This window comes from Rhamphochromis sp. 'chilingali', assembly GCF_963969265.1.
Source record: "Rhamphochromis sp. 'chilingali' genome assembly, chromosome: 4".
NCBI lineage: Eukaryota > Metazoa > Chordata > Actinopteri > Cichliformes > Cichlidae > Rhamphochromis > Rhamphochromis sp. 'chilingali'.
Window position 1 is genome coordinate 30,037,748 of NC_137948.1, and position 23,327 is coordinate 30,061,074.

The following is a 23,327-nucleotide window of genomic DNA, read 5'->3' on the forward strand; positions in this document are numbered from 1 at the left end:
TGTGTGAAACAGTAAAGGTCAGAACTCTTCATACTTTATACGGATGAAATATCCAAACTGATGATGACTGATGAAAGAAAGGTAGAGAAAAATAAACACTAAAATTGAAAAATACATGTATTTGAGAAAAAATAGAGCTTTTAAAAACTGCAGTCAGGTCCGTATGATTTTTGAAAATTAAACATATTTTCTCTAAACCACCTCAGTAGAGTTTATGTAGTTAATCAAAGATGTACAGACTAACACAATTTGACTGATAATTTGATTGTTTTTCATTCTTGGATGAAGTCTCACCATAAACTGTTTCCTTCACTTATCATACCTCCAGATCTATTTTATTTCACACGCTCTTTGTCTTTCCACATCATTCATCATAATTTAGTTGTCTTCTGTGGTCTTTCGGGCGTTCTTGGTGCTGCAGAGCTGACCGCTGCATTCCTTCTTTTTGAAAATGAACCAGATAGTTGATTTGGTCACTTGTAAAGTTTTTGTCATCTCTTTTTCGTTTGGTTCATTTTGGATTTTAAACCTAACGATGGCCTGCTTCACTTGCATCAACATCTCTCTGGACCTCACATCAAGAATTCCAGTAAACAGCTACCAAATGCAAGTTCTGCTTTTTGTATCAACTCTTTCTATATACTTAATGTATCATGAATTAGCAAAAGAGCAGATTTCACCTGGCCATTAAGCTGTTTCTCAGTCAATTGTCCCATTAAGTTTCAACCTCTGAAAATGGGGACTGTGAATTAAAAACACCTGTAATTCCTAAACTTCAGGCACATCTCGATCGACTAATCTAAAATCCGCTGTGGTGGTGTACAGAGGCAAGATTATAAAATATGTGCTACTGTTCAGATATGAATGGCAAATGATTCTCATATAAATGGTAAATGGCCTGTATTTATATAGCGCTTTACTAGTCCCTAAGGACCCCAAAGCGCTTTACATATCCAGTCATCCACCCATTCACACACACATTCACACACTGGTGATGGTAAGCTACATTGTAGCCACAGCCACCCCATATAGTGCATTTATACTCTACCTGAAAAGTCTACCTGAGCAATCAAAGCACTTTATACAACTTTCCTGGTTCGTACTTTGTTGTCTACCTAAGGGTTTTCTCACACGTTCATATTCTCATGTGCGATGACCTATTTCAGCATCTTGCCCCCGGATATTTGGCGTGCAGACTCGACCTGCTCTACCTCCTGAGCTATAACCACCCGATGTCTGCATTTATGTACCCAGTATAAATAAATAAATGACAGCACAGTGGAGAGCATACAGGAAGAGACAGAATGGCGAGGACATACAGCAGAGGGCTGCAGGTCAAAGTCAAATCCGGGCCGCTGCATTCAGCCTTTAGTGACATATGGTTTCCTGCTCACACTGTTAGCTAAACTGGTGCCACTTAAAATTTAAGCCTAAATACATTTTTACAATCTCATGACCTGCACAATGAGGCAAATCCTTTTTTTTCTTCATTTTATCCATTTGTTAAGATCTCATACTCAAAATAATTTATGTAAAAAGGGAAATACAAATTTTACACACATTAAAAAAATGTTTGTGTGAATGAGTTTTTACAGACTGTAGCACAGGCAGATTTTACAGCAGCAAATTTGCCATGAAGTAACAGGTAAGCATTAATTAGGGGTCTGATATGAAAGCATCCAGGTGTGTGAACTATACTATAGACAGAATGAACTAAACTACTACTATTCATCAGAATAGCTGCTGTAAGAAGAATACACTATATTTATTATCCATTTGTGGCACTTTTCCAGCATTTCCAGCATCTTCTTTTGTAAAGAAAGGCCTCTATGGGGTCTTATTTACTGTATCACCTCCTGAAGATATCAGGATGAAACCATAAACAGCTCAGACACGTTCTCACACACTTCCACTGACCCTGCTTAGCACTTCCCAGAACAGATTTTTGTGTGTTTAGACGCTAATGATTATAAACTTGTCATCGGCAATGATTGACCATCTGTGTGTGTGTGTGTGTGTGTCACCGTGGACTCTGATTTACATCAGTACTTCCCTGCTCGCACACACTGTGCACTCCATTATCCCCTAGCAGAGTGTGTGTGTCAGCACTTCAGGTGCCACATTAAGGTGATGTGTTTAATCATCAGTTCAGCCACTGGTCTGCCCTCTTCACACTCAGATGTAACAGTGTGCCTCGAGATGTTTTGGTAGCAGACCAGTCAGCTCGCAGGCGAGGGCCAGGTGTGTGTGTTTGACAGCGTGAGTGCATTGGATGGGAAGTGAGCATTTAAAGGCAAGGATTTGCAGATTTTTAGGGTGTGTATCATCTTCTTCTCGAGTTTATGGTGTTTGCAAAGTTCCAGCGTCAGATGAGAATCTAATCGCAGAGGCGGACAGGTGTGTGTGGCCGCAGGGAACCTTTCGACAGTGCCGCGAACGCTCAGGATGTCTAACTCCACCATCAGCTTCTACGCCCTGTCGCAGTCTTTCAGCTTCTCAGACATCATTGTCATTGCGACCTACTTTCTTCTCAACCTCGCTGTTGGCATCTGGGTAAGAATCGAGAGGCGTGAATGAATTTGTGCCGTTCTACTAATTCAGCTCGTTTTGGATGTTTGTGCAAATCAGTTTGTGTGTCAGTCCTCATGCAGGGTGAGCAGAAACACACTGAGTGGATATTTCTTGGCTGGGAGGGACATGGCCTGGTGGCCGGTGAGTCCATCTGACATTAACTGTGGAAATAAAGCGTGACCTGCAATAAGTTGATTTTAGTTTTCACAGATGGTAAAAGTGATAGATGTAGGCTACACTGACTTTAGGAGATACACAACTTTCTGGGTAGATTTGTTCTGTGAATCAAGCATCAGTAAACAATTGTATGGTTCTTACAGGCACTTAAAAGGGTGGATTTTTTGTGTGTGGGGGTGGGGGGATAGAAAAATGTAGAAATCAATTCTCCTTGTTTTACTAAAATTCAGCCACCCCTTACAGCTAAAACTGTAAGGCCAAGCTGGGTTCTGAACTTAAGAGAGACTTGGTAGACTTATGCTTAACGGAAACTGTTTCTCATTAAGTAAATAACAATGTGATGATAAACACTGACGTTAATGAGGCTACATGAGAAATGAAAGAAGACAAATGCTACAGTTGCAGGTTTAAAAAAAGAAAAGTTTTGAACCCTCTGAGAAGATTTTCCATCATTTTGAGCACAAGCATCAAGTCCACAAACTCTGCATGTAGGTCAGGTGTTTGCAGCAGAGTATTTCTGCAGTAAAACCTCCAGACCTTTTCTTCTGTCTTGCACAGATTGGATCGTCTCTCTTTGCCAGTTCAGAGGGCTCGGGTCTGTTCATCGGTCTGGCGGGGACGGGAGCTGCCGGAGGCATCGCTGTCACCGGCTTTGAATGGAATGTGAGAAACACAAAACCGCAGTCAGAGAAACATGCGTGCTCATCAAAACAATACGAGATGCTGTTTTGTTGTATCTGTTAATGGTGATTAAATGCATTGTGGCATGGAATGAAGCAGAACAAGCCTGCTAATCCTTCAACAACTTCTCTCTTTTGTGGTGTGCTGACTAGACAAAAGGAGGGGGGGGGGGGGGGGGGGGGCATATGACATTTGCAGCTAAATAAAAATAACATCAGTTGCAATTACCTGCTTTACAACAGAAAGTTTACCTAATATGAACATGGCTGTCTAGACCACAAAAGTTTGTCATTTCAATGTCTTCCTCTCTTCAGCTGTAACAGGCAGCTTACAGCAGGGGGCAGCAGCAGCATAGCTGTCCTATGTGGACGCAGAGCATGCGTCTTAAATAAAGAGACCTGTGAGCTGACTCTGGCGGATTTCTCATTAAACCCCTCTGTTTTCTATCTGACCCCTTCTCCCCAGGCCACCTATGTGTTGCTGGCTCTAGCCTGGGTATTTGTGCCTGTCTACATCTCCTCAGGGGTTGGTCGGCACACACAAACACACACATGCACACACACTCACACAGGTACCCATCTGCTTGTTCAGGCTGGTTCTGCAGGTACATTTTGGTGCCAGGAGGCTTTTCCCCAACAAGGATTCCCCCGCCTTGTAAATTCCCCAGAAGGGTGTTACTGCACAGCACTCACACACACACACACACACATCTTAGTACTCATTTTATTGTTTGTTGGCACATATATTTAAAAAAATAAAGTCATAAATACAGTTGTGAACGTACTAAACTTCTTCATAGTCGGTATCTTGAATCCATCCAGAGTTTTCTTAAGGAAATAGGTCACTGGACATAACTCGCATTTTTTTCCTCCCCTTTGGGTTATTTATCCAGCCACATCAGGGGTGTCAAACATAAGGTACAGGGACCAGAACCGGTCGGGAAAGATGGCCCACTGGACAGCTTTGGAAAATGTTATGGCGTGCATAGATTTTGACCTGTGAGCTGTGTTCTCATAAGTTTTACAACTTTTCCTACTGATCCCACAACCTTCCACAGAAATGTCTGTTTCTGCAGTAGTTAAAAAAAGACAGTATATGCATTTTTATAATTACAGTCTGGCCAATGAACTACCAGCACCTTTTCTGTAATTTGCACATTTATCACAGTTTCACTGGTCAGACCCACTGCAGATCAAAGTGATCTGTGTGTGGTCAGTGGTATAAATAGACTTTGACCTTATTGATCTACCCGTCCTTTTTTTGTACAAGTCACTTAGGGTTTTTTCCCCCCCGCACATCTTGTGATGCAATTTCACAGAAAAGGGAAGCTCGCAGCTGAGAGCAAACATCAGTAGTGTTTACTTCCTGTCACATGCACAAATGTTTTCTCCCAGACAGCTCACACTTTCTTCTACAGACTGATATTGCATTATCACTGAAAAATAATCAAAATGGCAATATGAGACTATCAGGCCATGAAGAAAAATATATAGATTTTGTAGCTTTTGGGATAAATTGTCTCTTAAAGTATGCCTCCTCCGTGTAGCTGTGGCACGCTGAAGATGTTGAACTGTCTTGTGTCCAGATCGTGACCATGCCAGAGTATCTGGGACGTCGCTTTGGAGGAGAGAGGATCAGAACCTACCTGGCTGTCCTCTCGCTGATGTTGTCCATCTTCACAAAGATTTCAGTATGACTATGTGGCACAAACACACCTACATACAACCCCATCTGACTGTACAAGTGTCTCAGATGTGAGTTCATTTGTTTGCCAACATCGCTGACTGGCATGTTTCTCTCACCAGACTGACCTGTACTCTGGAGCCTTGTTTGTTCAGGTGTGTCTTGGGTGGAACCTGTACCTGTCTACCGTCCTCATGCTGGTGGTCACTGCGCTCTACACCATTGCAGGTAGATATGAAAGTGCATTACAATTCGCGTTTTTTTGCTCTTTTAAAGAATTTCAACAATTCTGATGAACGTTAATTCTAATATTTTATTATGCAAACAGAAATCCCAGAGACAAACATATTGCATATTTTGGAACGTAAGACTCGGCACTTGTTTGTTTCTTTGCGCAAATAAAATCTCTGTTTTTCAGGTGGTCTCGCTGCTGTCATTTACACAGACACCCTCCAGACGTTTATCATGCTCGTTGGTGCAATTATCCTAACAGTTACTGGTATGTGCTGTTTCATAAACACAAAGTATTGCAGGGCCAATTTGCAGAATCAATATCAATCAATAATTGTTCAACAGCAGCAATAAATGTGCATCCACAGCTTTCAATAAGATTGGTGGCTACAGCCAGCTGGCCGAGCGGTACAGCAGAGCGATACCAAGTAAAATTATTCCCAACAGTACCTGCCACCTGCCACGGCAGGACGCCATGCACCTGTTCAGAGACGCCGTCACTGGAGACCTTCCCTGGCCCGGGATGACTCTGGGGCTCACCATACTGGCCACATGGTACTGGTGTACCGACCAGGTAAGTCTGGAAGGACGAAATTCAAATACTCAAGGTGTGAGGATCGATCTATATACTGGTATTGGTATCAGATTGATACTTTATTTGTATCTTCTGAGTACAGAATTATTGCTTTTTTTAAGATTTTTTTTTTCACCTTTTTGTGTTGACTGACATTATTCAGGCAGGTGTTTTTGTTCCTCATAGATCCCTTGTGAGTTCCACAAAGAAGCATTTGTGAAATGCCATTGTCGTGTTTGCTGAGGAATTTTACATTCTTTTTGTTGTCTTTTTAGTCTTGGCGGGGCTGTCAAACACTTGTCATGAAGTCACTTCATGCTGTTTCCCAGTTGTGCTCAAAGATCTGCATTCTGAAGCACATTTCTTTTACAAACCTCAGTGTGTTTGGCTCTATTTATCCTTTCTAGCACGCTGACTAATCTCAAGATTGAGGCACTGAAAAGCACGTCTATACTAGGATGCTGCTGTCATGCTTCACTGTTCCCGCACTTCACCATAAGAAAAGCATTAGACAGGCGCTGAGCAGTGGAGACTGCAAGTTTTGTTTCAACGCACTGCCATGACCTCCACGTTTCTGCTGAATAACTAAATTATCAAGGTCTACACACATTGGAAAGGATGTTTCTGATGACAGTTTGGTCTGCCATAGCACAGGGTCTGAATACTTATAATACTAGTTTTTTAAAGAAATCTGAGAACGTGTTTATCTGCTTTAACTGTGGGTCATGGAGGACTTTGAAACTGGACTATGTTTGGAGAGCCACTCCAAGAAGCTGAATTCCATTCTGGTCAATATTAATTTGATCTCTTTATGAGCCACAACACTCCCAGTTTCTTATGCGGCACTTTGGAAACTAGACTTTGTTCCGCTAGTGTCACTGCATCCTCAAACCTCTGCAAAAAGAATAAAGGCTGGGCTCTGCCGTGTTGCCCAGATGCTGATTGCAAGCCAAACCTCAGCTCCAGGCTACAAAAATCCCTTCAGAAAGCAAGAAGCTACAATTATATTTTTCTGCAAACCAGGAAGCAAAAGCAAACATACCTAAAAATACCTCGGAGTGTTCATTCACAGTCATTTACCCTGGAATATTTCCTGATCAGCTGTCTGGGTTGTCAGGCGCTGTATGCTTGAGATAATATCTTTCATTTTTAGTAATGATATGCTTCCTTCAAATATTAAGATGTTTGTACAATACAGTGGCATTTTTAAATGAACTAATGCTTTATGTGAGCTAGTTGAAACAAAACAATGGGACAAATTTAACTGTCTTTTTATTTACAACATTACAACTTATGGTCCCATGTTTTTCACACATGTTCATACATCTGCAAAGGTAATCAGGGAAGTCTGCCAGTGATTTCAAAGCAACACCCTCTCACCATCAGCAACCAGTCCCCATGATATCAACACTAGAGCCTAGAGCCTGCATGTCACAGATACACTGCACGGTGCGTGACATGGGTTGGCTGAAGAGAATCACAGCTGACCAAACACAGTACCATATCTTAAAAAAAAAAACAGATCACTCATAAATCAGTTGCAAGAGTGCATGCTATCTTGTTTTGCATGTTGTAAACACAAACACCTGATATGTTATTATCAGAGTTTATTTCCGCACAAACACGTCAGCAAACTTTCTTTTTGGTCAGTCACTCATTTGAAACCACCCAGAGATATCAGAGTAAAGCAGATCTTGTAAGCTTTGCGTCGCAGTTTCCAAACAAAAAGAGGATTAAAAACAAAACAAAAAAACAACACATCCCACAATGAAGCATTAATGTCCTCACGTTCCCTGACCGGCCCACAGATCTACCTGACAGGCTTATTATTCTGAGGTGCTTTCTTCTGCGGTGCTCCTCCTCGTGCTCTTAAGTGTTTAAAAGTGTTAATTTTTGAGAAAGAAACTCCAAGTAATCCCGTCTGGTTGGCTGGTGGCTGTGGTGACGTGTGGGCTTCCTTCTTGTAGCCGGGACTGTGTCGTCTCGGTGACCGCCCGGAGCGGGTCTCTACGCGCAGCTGGGCCGAGTCAGGCTGGAGCATTTGGCCCTGCCAGTAGCGGTAACCTCCTATCACTGGGCCAGCTGCTCGGGTGGGCCGATGATAACTTCCTGGTTTGGCGATAACTACTGTTGGTCCTCTCGCTCTTGCATCACGACCCGGAGATCTAGAGGTCTGAAACAACTAAGCAGAAAGAGCACAGAGAGGGAATTAAAACTCTAAATCCTCCATTATTCTCTAAGGAGTACCTCAGGGGTCAATTCTGGAGCCACTGCTATTCATTATCCATGTTTTTCTCTACTGTTAACAGGAAATGTTACTATTTATTATATTCATTTATATCTTATTACACCATATGTTACCTGATTATGTCTTATGGAAATATTTTTAAGCACCTTTCTGTGTGTTTAGGTTATCGTACAAAGGTCCCTATCTGCTAAGAACATGAGTCATGTGAAAGGAGCCTCCATCTTTGCCGCCTATCTAAAGATGTTGCCCTTTATCTTCATCGTCCTCCCTGGCATGATCAGTCGAGCTCTCTACCCTGGTGAGTGTACACGAGCGTGGGTGCTCAGTCGCTCATGCGCACAGACACGCAAATACCTTTTAAATTGGAGGGGAAAAATATGTCATGTAAGCATGTACCGCAAGCAGGTAGGGACTTGCTTTTGGTACCACTGATGAGACACACCTATTTTGACGTGGGTTACATAAATGTGTGCTTTTCCAGTAAGTGCTGCATACTTTTGGACAGCAATCACAATTTCTGGGAATTTCAGCAGTGGTTTTGTCAGTGATTACTCATTACGCATTAAAAACGTTTAAAAGATTAAGCATTGTGTCATCTAGGGCAGAAACTTCCCTAATGGATTAAGCTGTTTTGTCTTTTCTTTTTCTTTTTTTAATTGAATGATTACGCGACTCATCAATATAGCCTGACACTGACATCTTTGTAAAAGAAGATATTCAATATAGATTATGCAGTAAAACAGTGTGTTCTTGTTTTTAAAAAGCTTAAAAATGTCACTTAAACTCTTGGCAACACTTTATAGAAACACAAATACATTTACTTACTGTTAAAAAATGAAAAGATAATAATTCATGTTTATTGTAAAGTGGTAAATTATGTTTATAAGGCTTCATTTTAAGTGGTAATAAATATTGAAAAGTGAAGCTATAAACATTATATGGATATCTGTCACAAAGCAGTTTGTATTGCTTGCTTTAAACCGTGCCTAAACAGGTGTGCGGGTTGGCAACAGAGTAAATCACAAGACCGGAGAGGAGAGAAGTGCACGTCCTGTTTCACTCACGGCTTAGTTTTGTTTTCATTGGCTGTTTGGTTTTCTTTTGGCACTAAGATCTACTTAAAAAATGAGATTCAAAAAAATAAAAGTTTGAGTCAAAATACACTCCTCTCTGAAAGACTACACCACAGGGTAACTGAGGTTTTAAACTGTGACTTCGAGAGGTTCTTCCTGAGCTTTCATATGTGACGAATGTGAAGTGAGTCCAGCAACAACACCTTGTGTGTACATCTGACAAAATGTGACTTGACACTATGAAAATGAGTAATGAACCTTCTATTACAAACTCACTAAAGCTTCATACTACTTGGTAATCATGAACAAATAGAACTTTTTTTTATATATACTGATGCATGGTTCGGGTGAAAGAGAGGGTCAGAAGGTCAGCGACTCGATCCCTGACTCCTCATGCTTGTATGCATTCTTGGGCAAGATAGTGAACCCCAAATGACCTCTAATGCATCCTTCTGTGTGTGTGTGTGTGTGTGTGTGTGTGTGTGTGTGTGTGTGTGTGTGTGTGTGTGTGTGTGTGTGCATGCATTGATAAAGTGCTGTATGGATGTGTGTGTGTGATTTCCCATTTTTTGATTATTTTAGCATCACTCGAGCAGTAATACCGAGTGCTCACCTGTCCTATGTGCCTGTGTGGGGAGAGGTGCTCCTGTCTGCGCAGCTGCTGTGATTGGCAGATGAGAGCAGCACTGTCCTCTGATTGGTTGGGCTCTCGCAAGTCCAGCATGCTCTGTGAGAAGCGGGCCATCATGTTGAAACCGTCTCCTTGGCGTCCTCGGCCGGACCCTGTTGTCACTCCATTGGTTAGCTGGTTATTGGGCTCTGGCTGCGCGCAATCGTAAAACTCCTCATCCGATGCTGTGGAGTTACTCGAGGGTTCGTCATTGACCGCTCGGTCACAGTTGACCTTGGTGCTGTCTTGGCTGTCATTATCGTTGCTCCCAGAGTCCTGGTCATTGTCCTTTGACGTTAAGCGGCCACGTATCAGGGTCAACTCTTTCTGGGGTCTCTTTTTCTTAAATGAGCCTTCTAGACTCTCCAGCTGGTCCATTTTTACCAGAGTGACCTGCGCTTCACCAGGTTTCTCTGAGGAGGCAGGTTCTATGAGCAGCTGCAGGGTGCGGCGTTTAGGAACAGGAGGTGCTACAGGTTGTGTCTGTGGAGGTTCTGCAGCATTTTCTGTTGGCTGTGAATCAGCAGTAACACTAGGTGGTGAAGTGGAAGTCTGTGCAGCTGGTGTGTGTGCATCCTGTGCTGGGGGTGTGTTGGGCTGTTTAGGGGAATCAGTTTGGTCTGTGTTGGGAGCTGCGGGGGATGGGAGCTGTTTGTTAGTTGGACTCACAGGAGTCGAAGGCTTCAGGCTTGTATTTGCAGAGGGGGTGTCAGCTGATCCTGCAGCTTTTGCAGGATGTGAAGCAGGCTGCTCAGTCTGTGCTGGCTGTGAAAATGGTGAGCTGAAGCGTATAGCCTGACTAACCTCAAACCTCTCCGACCTCTGCAAGTGAACCTGATTGGCCCGCTTATCATCCCTGATGTTGATAAAGCCAATCACGTCACTTGGTGGGTCTGGCTCAGGCCAGGTGGGCAGGTACGGAATCAGGTATGCTTTCTCCAGATTGGCTAATCCTGGATGTATGGGTGGCTCTTCAATAACGCCCTTCAGCCGTGCTTTCATCATCTTTAGCCCAGTGGGATTCTGGGAGTTTGAGTTCTTGTTGCTGGAGTTCTGGTCAGATGAAGTGGGACTTATGTGGGTCCCCGTGGTGACAAGAGCGTATTTGGGGTTGATGAGCTTCCTGGCAACAGAAGCCGGCACAGGTGCAGGAGCCGCCTGAGGGAGAGGGTCAGGTACCGGCTCGTCTGTCATAGGAACCTTGTTGAGTGACACGCCTCTGGACGTGAGGTAAAGCTCCCGAAACTGGAGGTCAAAGGTCTCCACTGCCTGTCCTGTGATCACAGTGATGAGGTTACGGTCCAAACGAGACGAGGACCAGGTAAAACTGGAAAAACACAGAAATGGAGAGAAGTCTCAGAAGGGACTTCAATGTTTTCTTTGCACATTTTTTTTCCTACCAGCTCTATTCCGGTCCTGTTTATCACATCTAAACTCCTTCTTCCAAGTCACAGCTCCCACTGAGAAAACAGAAATCTGAGATTATAATAGTTTAATCATTATAACACGCTTTTGTACTCTGATGTAATGCACCACATTTTGGTCTTTGATCACATTTGATCCTCAAATTCCTTCTAACAGATCCAGTCTCACATTACACCAACATTTCAGTAAAGAAGCAACTATAAATGACAGTAAACGGTAAGGATAACACACCTAATTTTCAAAATTTGCTTTGGCCGCTAACAAAACCGTATTGTGACTGTTATGACATGTAACTGCTGGCTCCAAAGCAAAACAAGCAGAGCAATGGACTTTAATATACTTCCCTTACACTCCGTCAACATCTTTAGCCTGACACTGAGTCTGCATTTACTCTGTAATTTCAGCTGGGGAGGGGAATCAATTTTCCCCAACAAATCAGTCTGAATCAAACTATTTTAAGCCAACACTGATCCGCTTGTTTCTCAAAACACAATTCACTAGCCATGCCTCACAATGCATAACAACAAGCTGACAGTAAAAAAAACCCCATTCGATTCATGTCACACTTCCGGAGGAATCAGGCACCTGGATCAAGTGGATTCAGAGGTCAGGACCCTGACAGGTGAGAAACCACGATAACCATCAATAATGAGAAAAGCTGGGGTACAGTGGCTTTAAGCAGTTGTCCACATTGATGCTACGCTTTTTGTGTTATCTTAGCAAACACAGAACAGCAATCACTCTCCGTGTAGCTCTGTTTAGCTCTTCACCACAAATGGTGGTCAAAGGCTCCAGCATGTTCACCAGTTAGTTACTAGCTCTGTGTGTCTTGTATGGAATGCATGTGTATGACTGATTTATTAAGGCCATTTCCTGCAAGCAGCTGCATGCTGCAGCAGGAAGGACTGGGTAAGACTAAACCAGACCAGTAAACCTGCAGGTCAGAAAACCAAAACAGCGAGCTGAAAGGCTCTAAAGCCCTCCACAGAGGTCATGGGAAATGCACGGATGCCTGTTTATTTTTGAGTGGAAAAGGTCATGCAATTAACGGCTAATTTAAAATATGTAATTGTGCAGATTTAGAGACACAAATGAACGCTGCTCACCTGTAGGAGCCAGAGATGGCTCTGTCTCCATCTACCAGAAGAAACTTCTGGCTCAGAGATCCACGCACCTTCTGTGCCGATCGCGTAAAGAACTCCACGCCTCCACAACAGCGTACGCGCAGGTTCTGCACATGCACACATACATAAAGGGTTAGTGCTTGGTAACCAAAGCCTCTAGAGGGTTTAGTGCTGATGGATGGAAAGGTTTCAGTGAACAAAGGGCAAAATAGAGGAAACAAGAGAATGGAGAGGCAGAAGAGAATGTGTTTCCTTGTTACTCAAGAGCCGGTGCTCAGCTTTAATACCTCCATAGTCTCCCACTGGGTGCCTCTACAGGTTAGAGCATAGACTTTCTATCTACGTACGTGCATGCCTGTTTGACACACCCTGTGGTGTTTGTGTTCGGCTCTGTGATAAGGGTGTGGTTGACAGGCTGAGCGTTACCTCGTAAGTAAACGCTGTGTGTGAAATCTCACAGGGGACATTAACAACGGGAGTGATGGCGCTCACAATAACGGAAGAGATGTCAGATAAAAAAGAGACTGGCAATGCGGTAAATGCCGTGAGGAAGGAATAAGGAGAAGCGAAAGGAAAACATGTTACAGAAAGTAAAAAGTCTGTGTGGTTTTATTGCCTGCAGCATAGACAGGAATTTAACTGCCGTCGTTCTGGCCTCCAGTCCAAAAAAAATCCCCCGTGAAACTCTTAAGTATTTTCTTTTACTGCCTAGACCAGTTCAACTCAACTTAAGAGAGCCAGAGAATAACAAAGAAAACCAAGCTATTGCAAACTAGCTGCAGCATGCACCTCACAAATACCCGCAGGCACAAACCTGGCAACCTACATCAATCATGGGCCGCCCAAAAATGTTCCTTTGTATAGTGACAATATAATTTCAAAAAGGTGTCTTTAATAACAGATGTTTTTTCCAATCCTCCCCCTCCCCATTACTGTATACTTATTGGGCGTACCCTTCTTTATAACTAGCCCAGCAAAACATCATCCATGCGTGCATGCATGTGACTGGCAATACAAACCTTTAGGTGTCCACGGTGCATATCAGCTCTGCCACACATGGAAAGAAAGCAGGGCACCGCAGCCATGTCGATGATTATGTACACAGGAATCTTGCGTTTGTAGGCCGCATCCATCAGGTCTCGAAAGATATCCACATCTGTAAACACATCCATCACCACAGCTATCACCTAAAAAAAACAAAAAAAAAAAACAGCACACATACACATAGAGGAAAACCACAAATGTTAGTTTTAGTGCTTCCTGGTCTCTGAGGGTGGGTTCTATTTCAGCTGCTTTTATCAGCGATATTCAATCCCCAAAGGAAGCTGGGAACACAAGAAATTTGAGCATAATATTCCTGTAGTTTAGAGCCTGTTAGGAACAGAGGCTGTTTTTTGGCAGAGAGGTGATAAAATGTGGGTGGACAGTATGTGCTGCGCAACGCTGCAACAGTAGAGACAGGCGGCTCTCTTTATGTGATCCAGCTTAAAGATTACGTTTAAAGCAGCAGCATTAGGTAGACTTTGGAAAATGATGATAAGTCTTGAAATTTTTCATGTTTTTTGTATTACGTTTATTGTGAAAATACATGTGCATTGAAAACCAGCCTTTCTCTTTGACACTAAGTCTGATTCATTTAAGCCTCAATGTTTCTTTTGTCGCTCAGGTGCAAAGCTGGACTACTGCATGAACATGTACCAGCATTTATGGATGTGACAGGAAGACTGCTGGCATGTGACAAATTCAGTGATGTCAGGGCATTTCCCCCCCCCCACTTTTTTCTGTTCTCGTGTCAAGACAGGACTTGTTTTATTTAAACTATAATGAAGGGAAGCGGGTTTCTGAGACGGGTCTGTGGCAAATTATGAAATGAAGACAGAAAGGTGAACTGAACTTGGAACATGTCCAAAAAAGTCAGGCTAACATAATGTGCTGTGCTCTGCATCATAGGTGGCAACAGACAAATATTAATAACAAGATAAAACGATCATGCAAACAGCAACAGCCAACAAATAAATAGATTGATAGAAGAGTTATTGTCATTAACAATTAATCTTAATTGCCAAAGTGTTTTTCAGATGAGGCACAACAGTAATTTCCTGTCAGACCACTAACTGATTACTCGCCTAATCATTTTAACGCCAAGCAAAATCATTTTTATTAAGTGCACAAAGTGATTTTTCTTCTTTGCTTTAATGTGATGGTGAAGCATTGTTTTGAAACTTGCGGGTTTGTGGCAGTGAACTTCTTTATACATTCACTGACTGGAGAAATATTGAAAACAATTATTCACTGTGGTGCATTCACTGACAGCACAGAAAATGCACTCCAGTTTTTGATGAGTTGTTAATGCGGTTTCCTGTTGCTGCGTTGACTCAGTGCTGTGGTGCGTTTCAGGTCTCTGTATTATGCTGCTCGCCATGAATTTGTACTCAGCTAAGATGTGTTTTGTCCCCCACATTTTGGCTACATGAATGGAGGAGTCAAATAAAAACACCTTGCGATAAAATCCAAGCATCAAATTGCGAATATTAACATAATTCAACATAAAGTGGTGAAAAGACAATAAGCTGGTTAATTCTCGTCACTGTGAAGCGTTTCTGTTTTGGTGGAGAACCTCTAAACTCCATCTTCTTCTCTGCCTACCTTCTGGGCTGACGCAATGCTCTTCCGCACCACTTCCTTGATGTGCGTGTGCCCCTCGGTTGGAGGCTGTGTGTGCACGGTCACGCGCGTGACCCCTCGGTATGAGATGGCCTCGGGCCAGCCTAGGTCCAGCTCTGCCACGGAGCCCTCAGACCGGTCCGGCCAGTACTCGAGAGACACCTCATCGTCTCCGGTCTCTTCCCAGGGCCCCGGAGTTGTGTTTCCTGGCCCTGGCGTCCCGGGTTTCTGGAGATGCTCGTAGCCGGGCCTGTATGCTTCCGCCGTGTGTACAATCCGCTCCAACTCCGGTTCCGAGAGGAACTCCCGGACGCCATGCTTGCTGATGTATTCCGTGAACGCGTCGCGGCCCTCAACGATGAGTGCCTCGAGGGCCAGCCGTTGGTCCTCGCTGTAGAAAAACTCCGGTTTGCTCTCGCTCACGCGCCAGTTGACGTGGTGATCGTCTAGACACTGGACCTGAGATAGCGCCATGACCCCCAGTAAACCCGCCGGTCAGTAAATAGTTAAACACTGAAACCACTCTGACCCACTTTCCACTCGTCCGTCCGGGGGTTCAAACATGGAAGAAGTGCGATCTGTCATTACGGTCCATTTCGGGTCCGCGTGACCGGGGACAAACCAGACCAGTGGCAGATATTTTCATCTGAGGCAAATAAACCGCTATCAGTTCCTCAACCCGGGCAGGCTCCAGCTCAGCCCTGCTCTCGGGTTACAGATATCTCTCTCTCTCAGGTGTGGTTGGAACAAAGCCCCCCTCCTCCACGCCCAGCGCCACGCCTTACACCTGACAGGAGCCGGAAAGCTGCGGAAAGCTGCGGCCCGGCTCGGCTGCTCCTCCAGCCTCGGGGCCCAGCAGACACGGAGAGAGACGAGCAGCTGTCTGGGTGGATGAGTGTGTGTCTGCCAGTGAGTCAGTCTAAAGCGGAACAGTCAGTCGACACAAAGAAAGAAGTCATTAGTCCTTCGGTAAAACTTTTAAACTGTGTGTGACTCAGTCTGACTGAGGCGCTGACGACTCACTTTTCCACTTTTTCTTTTTTTTTGTTGTGTCGGAGCGCGAGCCTGAAGCCAGAGGTGTACAGATGTTCAAAGAAAGGAAACTTCCCGGAAAGAACACAAAGCAGTCTTCGCTAACGTGGCGGTACCGAGCCTCTTTACTTTAAAGTGTCGCTGCAGTCACACGAAGTTCGTCCAGGTCCAGCAGACTGTGTGGCGGAGCCGCCGGCGAGTGTCTGACCCTGGAATCCGGCAACGGAAGCTCGGTGTCCGGGGGCAGAGAGGCGGAGTGTCCGGTAGTTGGTTAGGAAAGAGAGGCATTAGACTCCACCCTCCTGCCAGCACACAGGGGGAAATCTTGTTCTTCACCCCAAATTAGAACCCTTACGAAAGCCCGTGGAGCTAACCCAAGAGGCTATAACAAGTTATACAATATATATATATATATATATATATATATATATATATATATATATATATATATATATATATATATATATATATATATATATATATATATATATATATAAAACGTGACTACTCTGTTTAAGCTTATACTTTCACTATTCATTCATTTAAATGAACCTAAAAGTTAATAGTTATTCTACTGTTATATCAGTGCAGGCTTTTTCCCCGGTTTCCTGTGATTGCTGCTTATCCACGGGTCTCTGAAAGGTAACGCTGAAAAACAATAGCTTTATCAGGGTTAATATATAACATTAGCCAGATAAAGAATCAAATAGGTCACCCTTTTTGCGCTTTTTAACATGTAGCAGACTTGTGAAAATGAAATGTGTCTCAGGTCTCCTGGATGTTTCAGCTGAGCTGTGGGTGGTGATTTGGGAAAAATTATTGAGTAGCTTTGATGAAAGACTCCAGTCTTACTGGAGCCAATGAAGCTGGAGCGTGTGTAGCTATGTAGTGTGTGATTATGCATATACATGTTAAAGTTTGTGGCTTTAATATATTCCTTTCCTCATTCTCGTCTCACAAGGCTACACAACAAGTATCCAACATTTGGTCATGATGCCTCTGAGCCAACTCAGCTGTTTGTGCAAACACTTTTCCCACAGATAGTGTTTCCTAGTTCCTAGCTGCACAATGGATGGTAACTCGAAAAGGATTTTATTTTTTTTTTACTGAACAGGCAATACATTTGAACCCATCTAGCTCAGACTGACCCTTTGAAGTACCTGGAAAGAGTCATTCCAGGAAAACTCAATCAATGCCGTCCACCTGACCCAGAATCAGTTGTTTGTTAGATTTCTTTTAACAATAACAAATTGTCCATATTTAATAAAGCCATGCCAAGTGTAACCTTCTGTCTAACTTTATAAGTATAAATACAGGAGCTAGACACATGAAACTTTCACGGCTGAAAACTACGTTTAAATTCTGTTTTAAAAAATCGATTTTACATTGACCTCAAATGCCACAGTCTGAAACCATGATCTAATTTTTCTATAAACAGGTTTGAGCGTGAACATCATGGGATGCAGTTTTAATAGAGAAACTCCACCAGTTTAACATCAGTGACATAAGTTGACAGAAACCTTATTTGTGCATGGATGTTGTATCTTTTTTCTGATAGTTCACTGGAGAAAACTTTTAAAAAGTCCAAGGGTCATATCAACACATGGAACAAAGTATTGGTTTTATCTACAGTTTGACCCCAGCCACATCTTCTACTCATGATTTCTACTAAATAACTTTGTCATTTATTAAGTTAAATTGGTTTATGGCTATGAAATGAAGAAACAACATTCACATGCTCCATGTACAGGAGCTTGGACACATTACACTGATCAAACGGCTTTAGACCCAGATTTTGACAGTGCCCTGGATCACAGAGGGTCTCAGGATCAGTGCATGCTATGAGAATGAGACAGCTGGATGGGCAATGCATCAACCACAAGGGTCACAGCGATTAGATGTGTCCGCTCTAAACTTCGGTAAGGTGAGTAAAGGGACATGCCATCTTATGTCACAAAGAAATTTGTCATCAGCTAAACAGGTAACGAAGCAGCAAATTGCAAAGCAAACCAGTGGTGTTCAGGGTGGTTAAAGAGGTAGAGCAGTGGATACTAGCTGGCTACTCCAGTGTGACTGTGAATGAGGGTTGTAGGTAGTTGGAACAGACACATTTGAATGCTTTCACATGGAACAACCCTGAATCTGCCCTTTAGTACCTTTCGTGGGACTTAAAGGGAACAAACTTGAATTCTGGATGAGAGGAAAAGTCACCTTCACCTTCCACTCATGCACACAACTTTTGACTATGCCTCCATGTTTCAGACTCTGTAGGCTGTGTGGATCCAGAGGAGTGTGTGCGAGTGTGTGGAGCTGAGGTTGGATGCTCCAACATTGCTTTCCCCAAACTGGTCATTGAACTCATGCCAAGTGGTGAGAATGTGTTTTTTTTCCCAAGCAGCCACACAACACTTTTCAGGTGTTTTCACCTGCATCTGAGTGTCTGCGTATGCATTTTTGCAGGCCTGCGGGGACTTATGATAGCTGTGATGATGGCCGCTCTGATGTCTTCGCTGACGTCCATCTTCAACAGCAGCTCCACGCTCTTTACCATGGACATCTGGAAGAAGCACCGGCCACGAGCCTCTGAGAGAGAGCTGCTGCTGGTTGGCAGGTGTGGCACTCATGTGTGAATGAGCTGGAGGTTGATTCATAAAGAAAAGAGACGCGCTGACACAGTTTGCCTTTGCCCCAGGATTGTGACCGTGATTTTGGTGGTGGTGAGTGTGGTCTGGATCCCCATCCTCCAGTCAGCCAACAGCGGGCAGCTGTACGTTTACATCCAGTCGGTGACGAGCTACCTCGCTCCACCCGTCACTGCTGTTTTCACTCTGGCCATCTTCTGGAAGAGGACCAATGAGCAGGTAGCACACTGACAATCAATATAATAAAGTTACAGCTGCAACTCGAAATTACTATTTTGTCTTTCATTCATGATTTTTCTGTGACATGATGAAAATAGCAAAAATCACAGCGGTTCAATTACATCATGATGTAGTTAAAAAAAGCTATTTTATTCCAAACACACTTACAACACAGAAAGAAAAGACATCTGTAAGTTGTTGTTACACACTGAAGGAAGCTTAACCCTCCATCCCGGATACCTGCCCTCAGAACATTCTGGACTTTTGAGGTTTTCCCCTGTTTGCTCTGTTTGTCCTTTCACTTACACCGTAACGGCTGCATAGTTTTATTAGCCTCAAATGGGATCAAGCTGTGTGCAGCTCTCTCACACACACACACATGCCCACAGAGTGCTTGGTGTGGTGTCCCTTGTGTGTGAGCTCAAAGCTGTGTGTATCAGTAATTCACTTCATGAAGTGTATTGTTTATTGCTTCCTCTAGAGGAGCCGGAGTTCTCACTTTAAACAATAAAAGTCATTGGTGATCTTTGATAACAGACTGTGAGCGACAGAGGCCTGCTGTGACTGTCACAATTAAAACCTGCAGAATGAAGTGCAGAGGAGATGAGAAGGAAAGCCATACTGGGTTAAATCTGATATCACACGTGTTCAAGCGTCGATCGCCAGCAAGTAAAGACCAGTCCTCTGGATATTCACGATCCCTGTTTTAATAGAGCACGTCCTGGGTGTGTCTGCTCTCGCTGCTGGCACGTTGTCCACAGACTGAAAGAAAGAGCATTTTCTCAGGTTTTTCTAATGAACAGGATTTCCCTTCCCTCTTACTGTGAATACTACTTCCCCTCCAGCTCAGTTAAGCTGCACAGAATCTACTTTAGAGGATTTTTATTATTTTGTGTTTGCAGTGAAATCGCCTGGGGTTACAACATGAGCTGGCAATCACCAAGCAAACACACATTTGGTGATTTGCAGGTCAAAGGACATCTCTGTTACGTAAAAGAAAATCTTATCCACGTCGGCTCACTTCGTTGGCCAAGGCTCAAATATCTCAATAGCTTCTTTAAGTTTTCCTCTGGCATCATAATCAGGCAAAACATGGATTAGAAGAGCACTTTAGGTTAGTCGCCAGCATTGATTTAGGCTCTTCAGTTTTGTTTGCTACTAACATTACACTACAGTGATAATAAATACTGTTGGCCATCAGTGCTACCCCTCAAACTAATAGCAGGTGCGCCAATTTGAAAATCCTAGGTGAAAATCCTTCTTGAAATATCCCATACGTCACCTTGTTCTCAAGTTATTGCATACACGAACTTGTGTGTCCACACCACCCGCCTGCCCACCCAACACTCCCAGTAGGGTGATGACCATTCCAGATTGGCCTTTTTTTAGCCAAAGGGTAAAAATGTGGCAGAAAAAGTTTGTTAAATGACCTCAGTCTCTGAAACATTTAATCCCAAAAGTGAGCCTATTAATAAACTGTAGAGATAAAAGTACTTGGCCACCTGAAGGAGCTGCTCAGACATGGAAACCCATGCCATGAAGCATGAATCCTTAGACCAAACCAGTGTTTGTAAAGGCAGACTGCCTTTACAAACACTGTGGCAATGGGACTCAAAACACCTGAATTCAAGGATTAAGAGGCGTGTCCCAATACTTTTGTCCATATAGTGTCTCATATGGTGTCTCTGTTTCTTTTCTATGTTACCATTTCACTTTAGACCTATTAAAAGGTTGTTATAAAAGGTGAACTACATGGTTACACAAAAGCTGTGAGCTTTGTATGTTTGGATAAACACAATAAAAATATAAATGATATTGAATCACGGGGTCAAAGGACACACATTACAGCACGGGATGAGTCACACGCTGAGCAGAATGACACTGTAGATTGCAAACAATCGAAAGTGTTTGCACAGGAACACAATGTGTGTTGTGTTCAAAGCTGGGCAGTGAATTAAGCTCATAAAAATGTCAGCTAACCTTGTAATTACTAACACAATATCTGGATCCTAGTTAGTATCTGTGCATGTTACATTATAGGAACTGTACATGTGAGGTATGTCTAAAAAATAAGAACAGGTGGAATGAAAATAAAGGAAAAATAAGATCAGATATGTTCTCTGTGTGTGGCTACAAGGCAGTTATTTTCAAACTGCACAGATCACATTCTTCACTGAAGGCTGAAGGAGTCGGAGAGTGATCTGTGCCTCTCTGCGTGTTTGTGTGTATTAACAGTAAGTGAGAAGTGAGTGATGTGACGATGACAAATTATATCTCTGGGAAAGTGATGACATTAGCTGAACGCACCCATGTGTGGTTCACAGTTGCCTCGGGAATGAGACACATGCTTCCTGTCCAATTAAATTCAGCTACTCGGCTCAGAAAGGCATGTAATCCAATCTAGGTGTATTTGTGTGATTTTTAGGGCGCCTTCTGGGGTCTGATGGTGGGTTTGGTGGTCGGCGTGTGCAGGATGGTGCTGGAGTTTGCCTTCCCTCCTTCCAGATGTGGCGTTGAGGATTCGGCACCTGCGGTGCTACGTGGTGTCCACTACCTCCACTTCGCCATTCTGCTCTGTGGGCTCACGGCAATTGTGGTTGCCGTTGTATCGCTGCTTACACCACCGCCCACTCACGAACAGGTGTGCACAAATGGATACAATAGATAATACGACTATGAGGGAAGTAAGCTTAATCAAGTATGGTCTGTGTCTGGTGGGGAAAACACTCTGTCACTACAGAGAATTAAACAGACTTGCACTCATCTATAACATAGAGTCTGCACTGGGGTTGCTTTAGGAAGGGCGTCCGCTGTTATACTCAGCCAAAACAAACAGGCAGAGCATGCTGTGATGATCTCTCATAAAAAGGGGGCAATTGAAAGCAGCTTTTATCTCTAGCATCAGATAATCGTGCCTATCTGCATCGTCCCTTGTTTACAGCTTGTGATAGCACGTTATACGCACTATAAATGCACATGCAATAAAGATCTTATACATTTTTGCAAAAAATAGCAAGTGGGGGTAACTTTTGAAATGTTAAAGTCAGGGTGTTGTCAGGGTCACCTCATGTCAAAATGGCAGTAGAGTTTTACCTGGTTGATAGTGAATAAATGAAACTTTCTTGGTTTTGCTTCTTCGATTTTTCCCAGGTGTGTAACCTGACCTGGTGGACAATAACTGAAGAGCCAAAAAGAGACATTCCTCTGCAAAAAGTGTCCTCCATCAGCCACCGTAGCTCCCAGGGTAAGTTTGTCAGCAGTCACGGGGAATAACCAGCTATCATGTGAAAAACAAGTCATTCTCACACACACACACTGCTCCTGTTTTTGAGTAACTTACTGTGTCTGCTCTGTGTGTGTGTGTGTGTGTTGCAGACTCTGAACCAACACGGCGGGTGACGACATGTGGTCAGAGGGCAGGACTGTGTATCTCAGCAGTACGGAGATCAGAGGAGACTCCAGCTCCCAGAGTCCCCAGCATTCGAGAGAGCGTGTTGTGGTCGAGGTTCTGCTGTTTCAACGCTCTCCTGCTGGTCAGCATTAACATTTTTCTCTATGCATACTTTGCCTGAGGTGAGGTCAGATTTAACATCTGGCCTCAGCTGAACTGTAGTCCCTCCAACACGAGCTGGAAAGTGATCCCTCTAGATCCAAGAATGTGAAGAAACAAACAGGTTTTTGCTCAGATTTCACTCGAATCATTAAGACATCGACTGACAGTGTAAAGCCGGTAGATGCCGGTGGACAGCACAGCACACATATCTATTAAAACAGTTACATTTAGATAATAATGGAAATAAAATGTTGAAGTGTGTGGATTATAACAAACCAACAATAAATAAAAGGACATCAAATATCACCTTTAATTTAAAGCTTCACAATATGCAGTGAGAGCACATCAGTGTGGTTCAGGCTTTGCATGTGACATAATATTGTTGCCTAGAAACGACATGCTCAGTGTTGATTATTTAGTTATGTTTAGAGCTTTGTGTGAATGTTTGCACTAAATGTTCTTTTGATTTAAAATTTTATTTACATGATTTATGAATTTTAATCAGAACTTCTCACACATGACCTAAAGCTGTTATATTGAAGTCTTTACCAATGGAAGCAATGGAACAGTGAGTGTAGCTCCAAATGCATCCCAATGAGAAACAATGAGAAATTTCATGTTCATTTTATCAGTAGTAATATTTCTATGTGGTCCTGTAATCTTTTTTTCCAGGTGATATCAAAACTGAACTGAATGATGTGTGCATAAAAAGATAAAAAAACGGAAGTTTGTGTCCAGACTCTTTATTCGGCTTCTGTGT

At 43.2% G+C, this 23,327-nt stretch overlaps 2 protein-coding genes across 3 annotated transcripts; one reads left to right on the forward strand and one right to left on the reverse strand.

Moving 5' to 3' along the window:
• The first annotated feature begins 2,180 nt into the window (after nt 1-2,180).
• slc5a10 (solute carrier family 5 member 10) lies at nt 2,181-23,287 on the forward strand. Its single transcript, XM_080881342.1, has 15 exons — nt 2,181-2,553; nt 2,641-2,712; nt 3,307-3,411; nt 3,895-3,954; nt 5,015-5,119; nt 5,235-5,340; nt 5,531-5,611; nt 5,712-5,917; nt 8,328-8,463; nt 18,416-18,523; nt 18,614-18,764; nt 18,846-19,014; nt 21,440-21,655; nt 22,165-22,258; nt 22,390-23,287. Exons 1-15 carry the CDS (start codon nt 2,446-2,448, stop codon nt 22,584-22,586), a joined length of 1,914 nt encoding a protein of 637 aa, XP_080737468.1. The 5' UTR covers nt 2,181-2,445; the 3' UTR covers nt 22,587-23,287.
• On the reverse strand, nt 7,173-16,499 carry fam83gb (family with sequence similarity 83 member Gb). 2 transcript variants are annotated; one of them, XM_080881341.1, is made up of 6 exons: nt 16,145-16,499; nt 15,104-16,040; nt 13,477-13,644; nt 12,440-12,564; nt 9,852-11,235; nt 7,173-8,099 (listed from the first exon to the last, which is right to left on the reverse strand). In XM_080881341.1, exons 2-6 carry the CDS (start codon nt 15,593-15,595, stop codon nt 7,728-7,730), a joined length of 2,541 nt encoding a protein of 846 aa, XP_080737467.1. In that variant the 5' UTR covers nt 15,596-16,040; nt 16,145-16,499; the 3' UTR covers nt 7,173-7,727. The 2 variants fall into 2 exon arrangements, with proteins under 2 accessions (XP_080737467.1, XP_080737466.1); XM_080881340.1 differs by having other exon boundaries at nt 15,104-16,499.
• Nucleotides 23,288-23,327: the final 40 nt, after the last annotated feature.

Bases quoted from the DNA above. Each gene is read 5' to 3' on its own strand.
- fam83gb (XM_080881341.1), bottom strand. From the start codon at position 15,595: ATGGCGCTATCTCAGGTCCAGTGTCTAGACGATCACCACGTCAACTGG. The intron at 12,565-13,476 runs GTTTGTATTGCC...GTGCATGTGCAG, and splicing joins TGCACCGTGGACACCTAAAG to AACCTGCGCGTACGCTGTTG. The intron at 11,236-12,439 runs GTGAGCAGCGTT...GTGTTTTTCCAG, and splicing joins GCCATCTCTGGCTCCTACAG to TTTTACCTGGTCCTCGTCTC.
- slc5a10 (XM_080881342.1), top strand. From the start codon at position 2,446: ATGTCTAACTCCACCATCAGCTTCTACGCCCTGTCGCAGTCTTTCAGC. The intron at 3,955-5,014 runs GTTGGTCGGCAC...TCTTGTGTCCAG, and splicing joins CTGTCTACATCTCCTCAGGG to ATCGTGACCATGCCAGAGTA. The intron at 19,015-21,439 runs GTAGCACACTGA...TGTGATTTTTAG, and splicing joins GGAAGAGGACCAATGAGCAG to GGCGCCTTCTGGGGTCTGAT.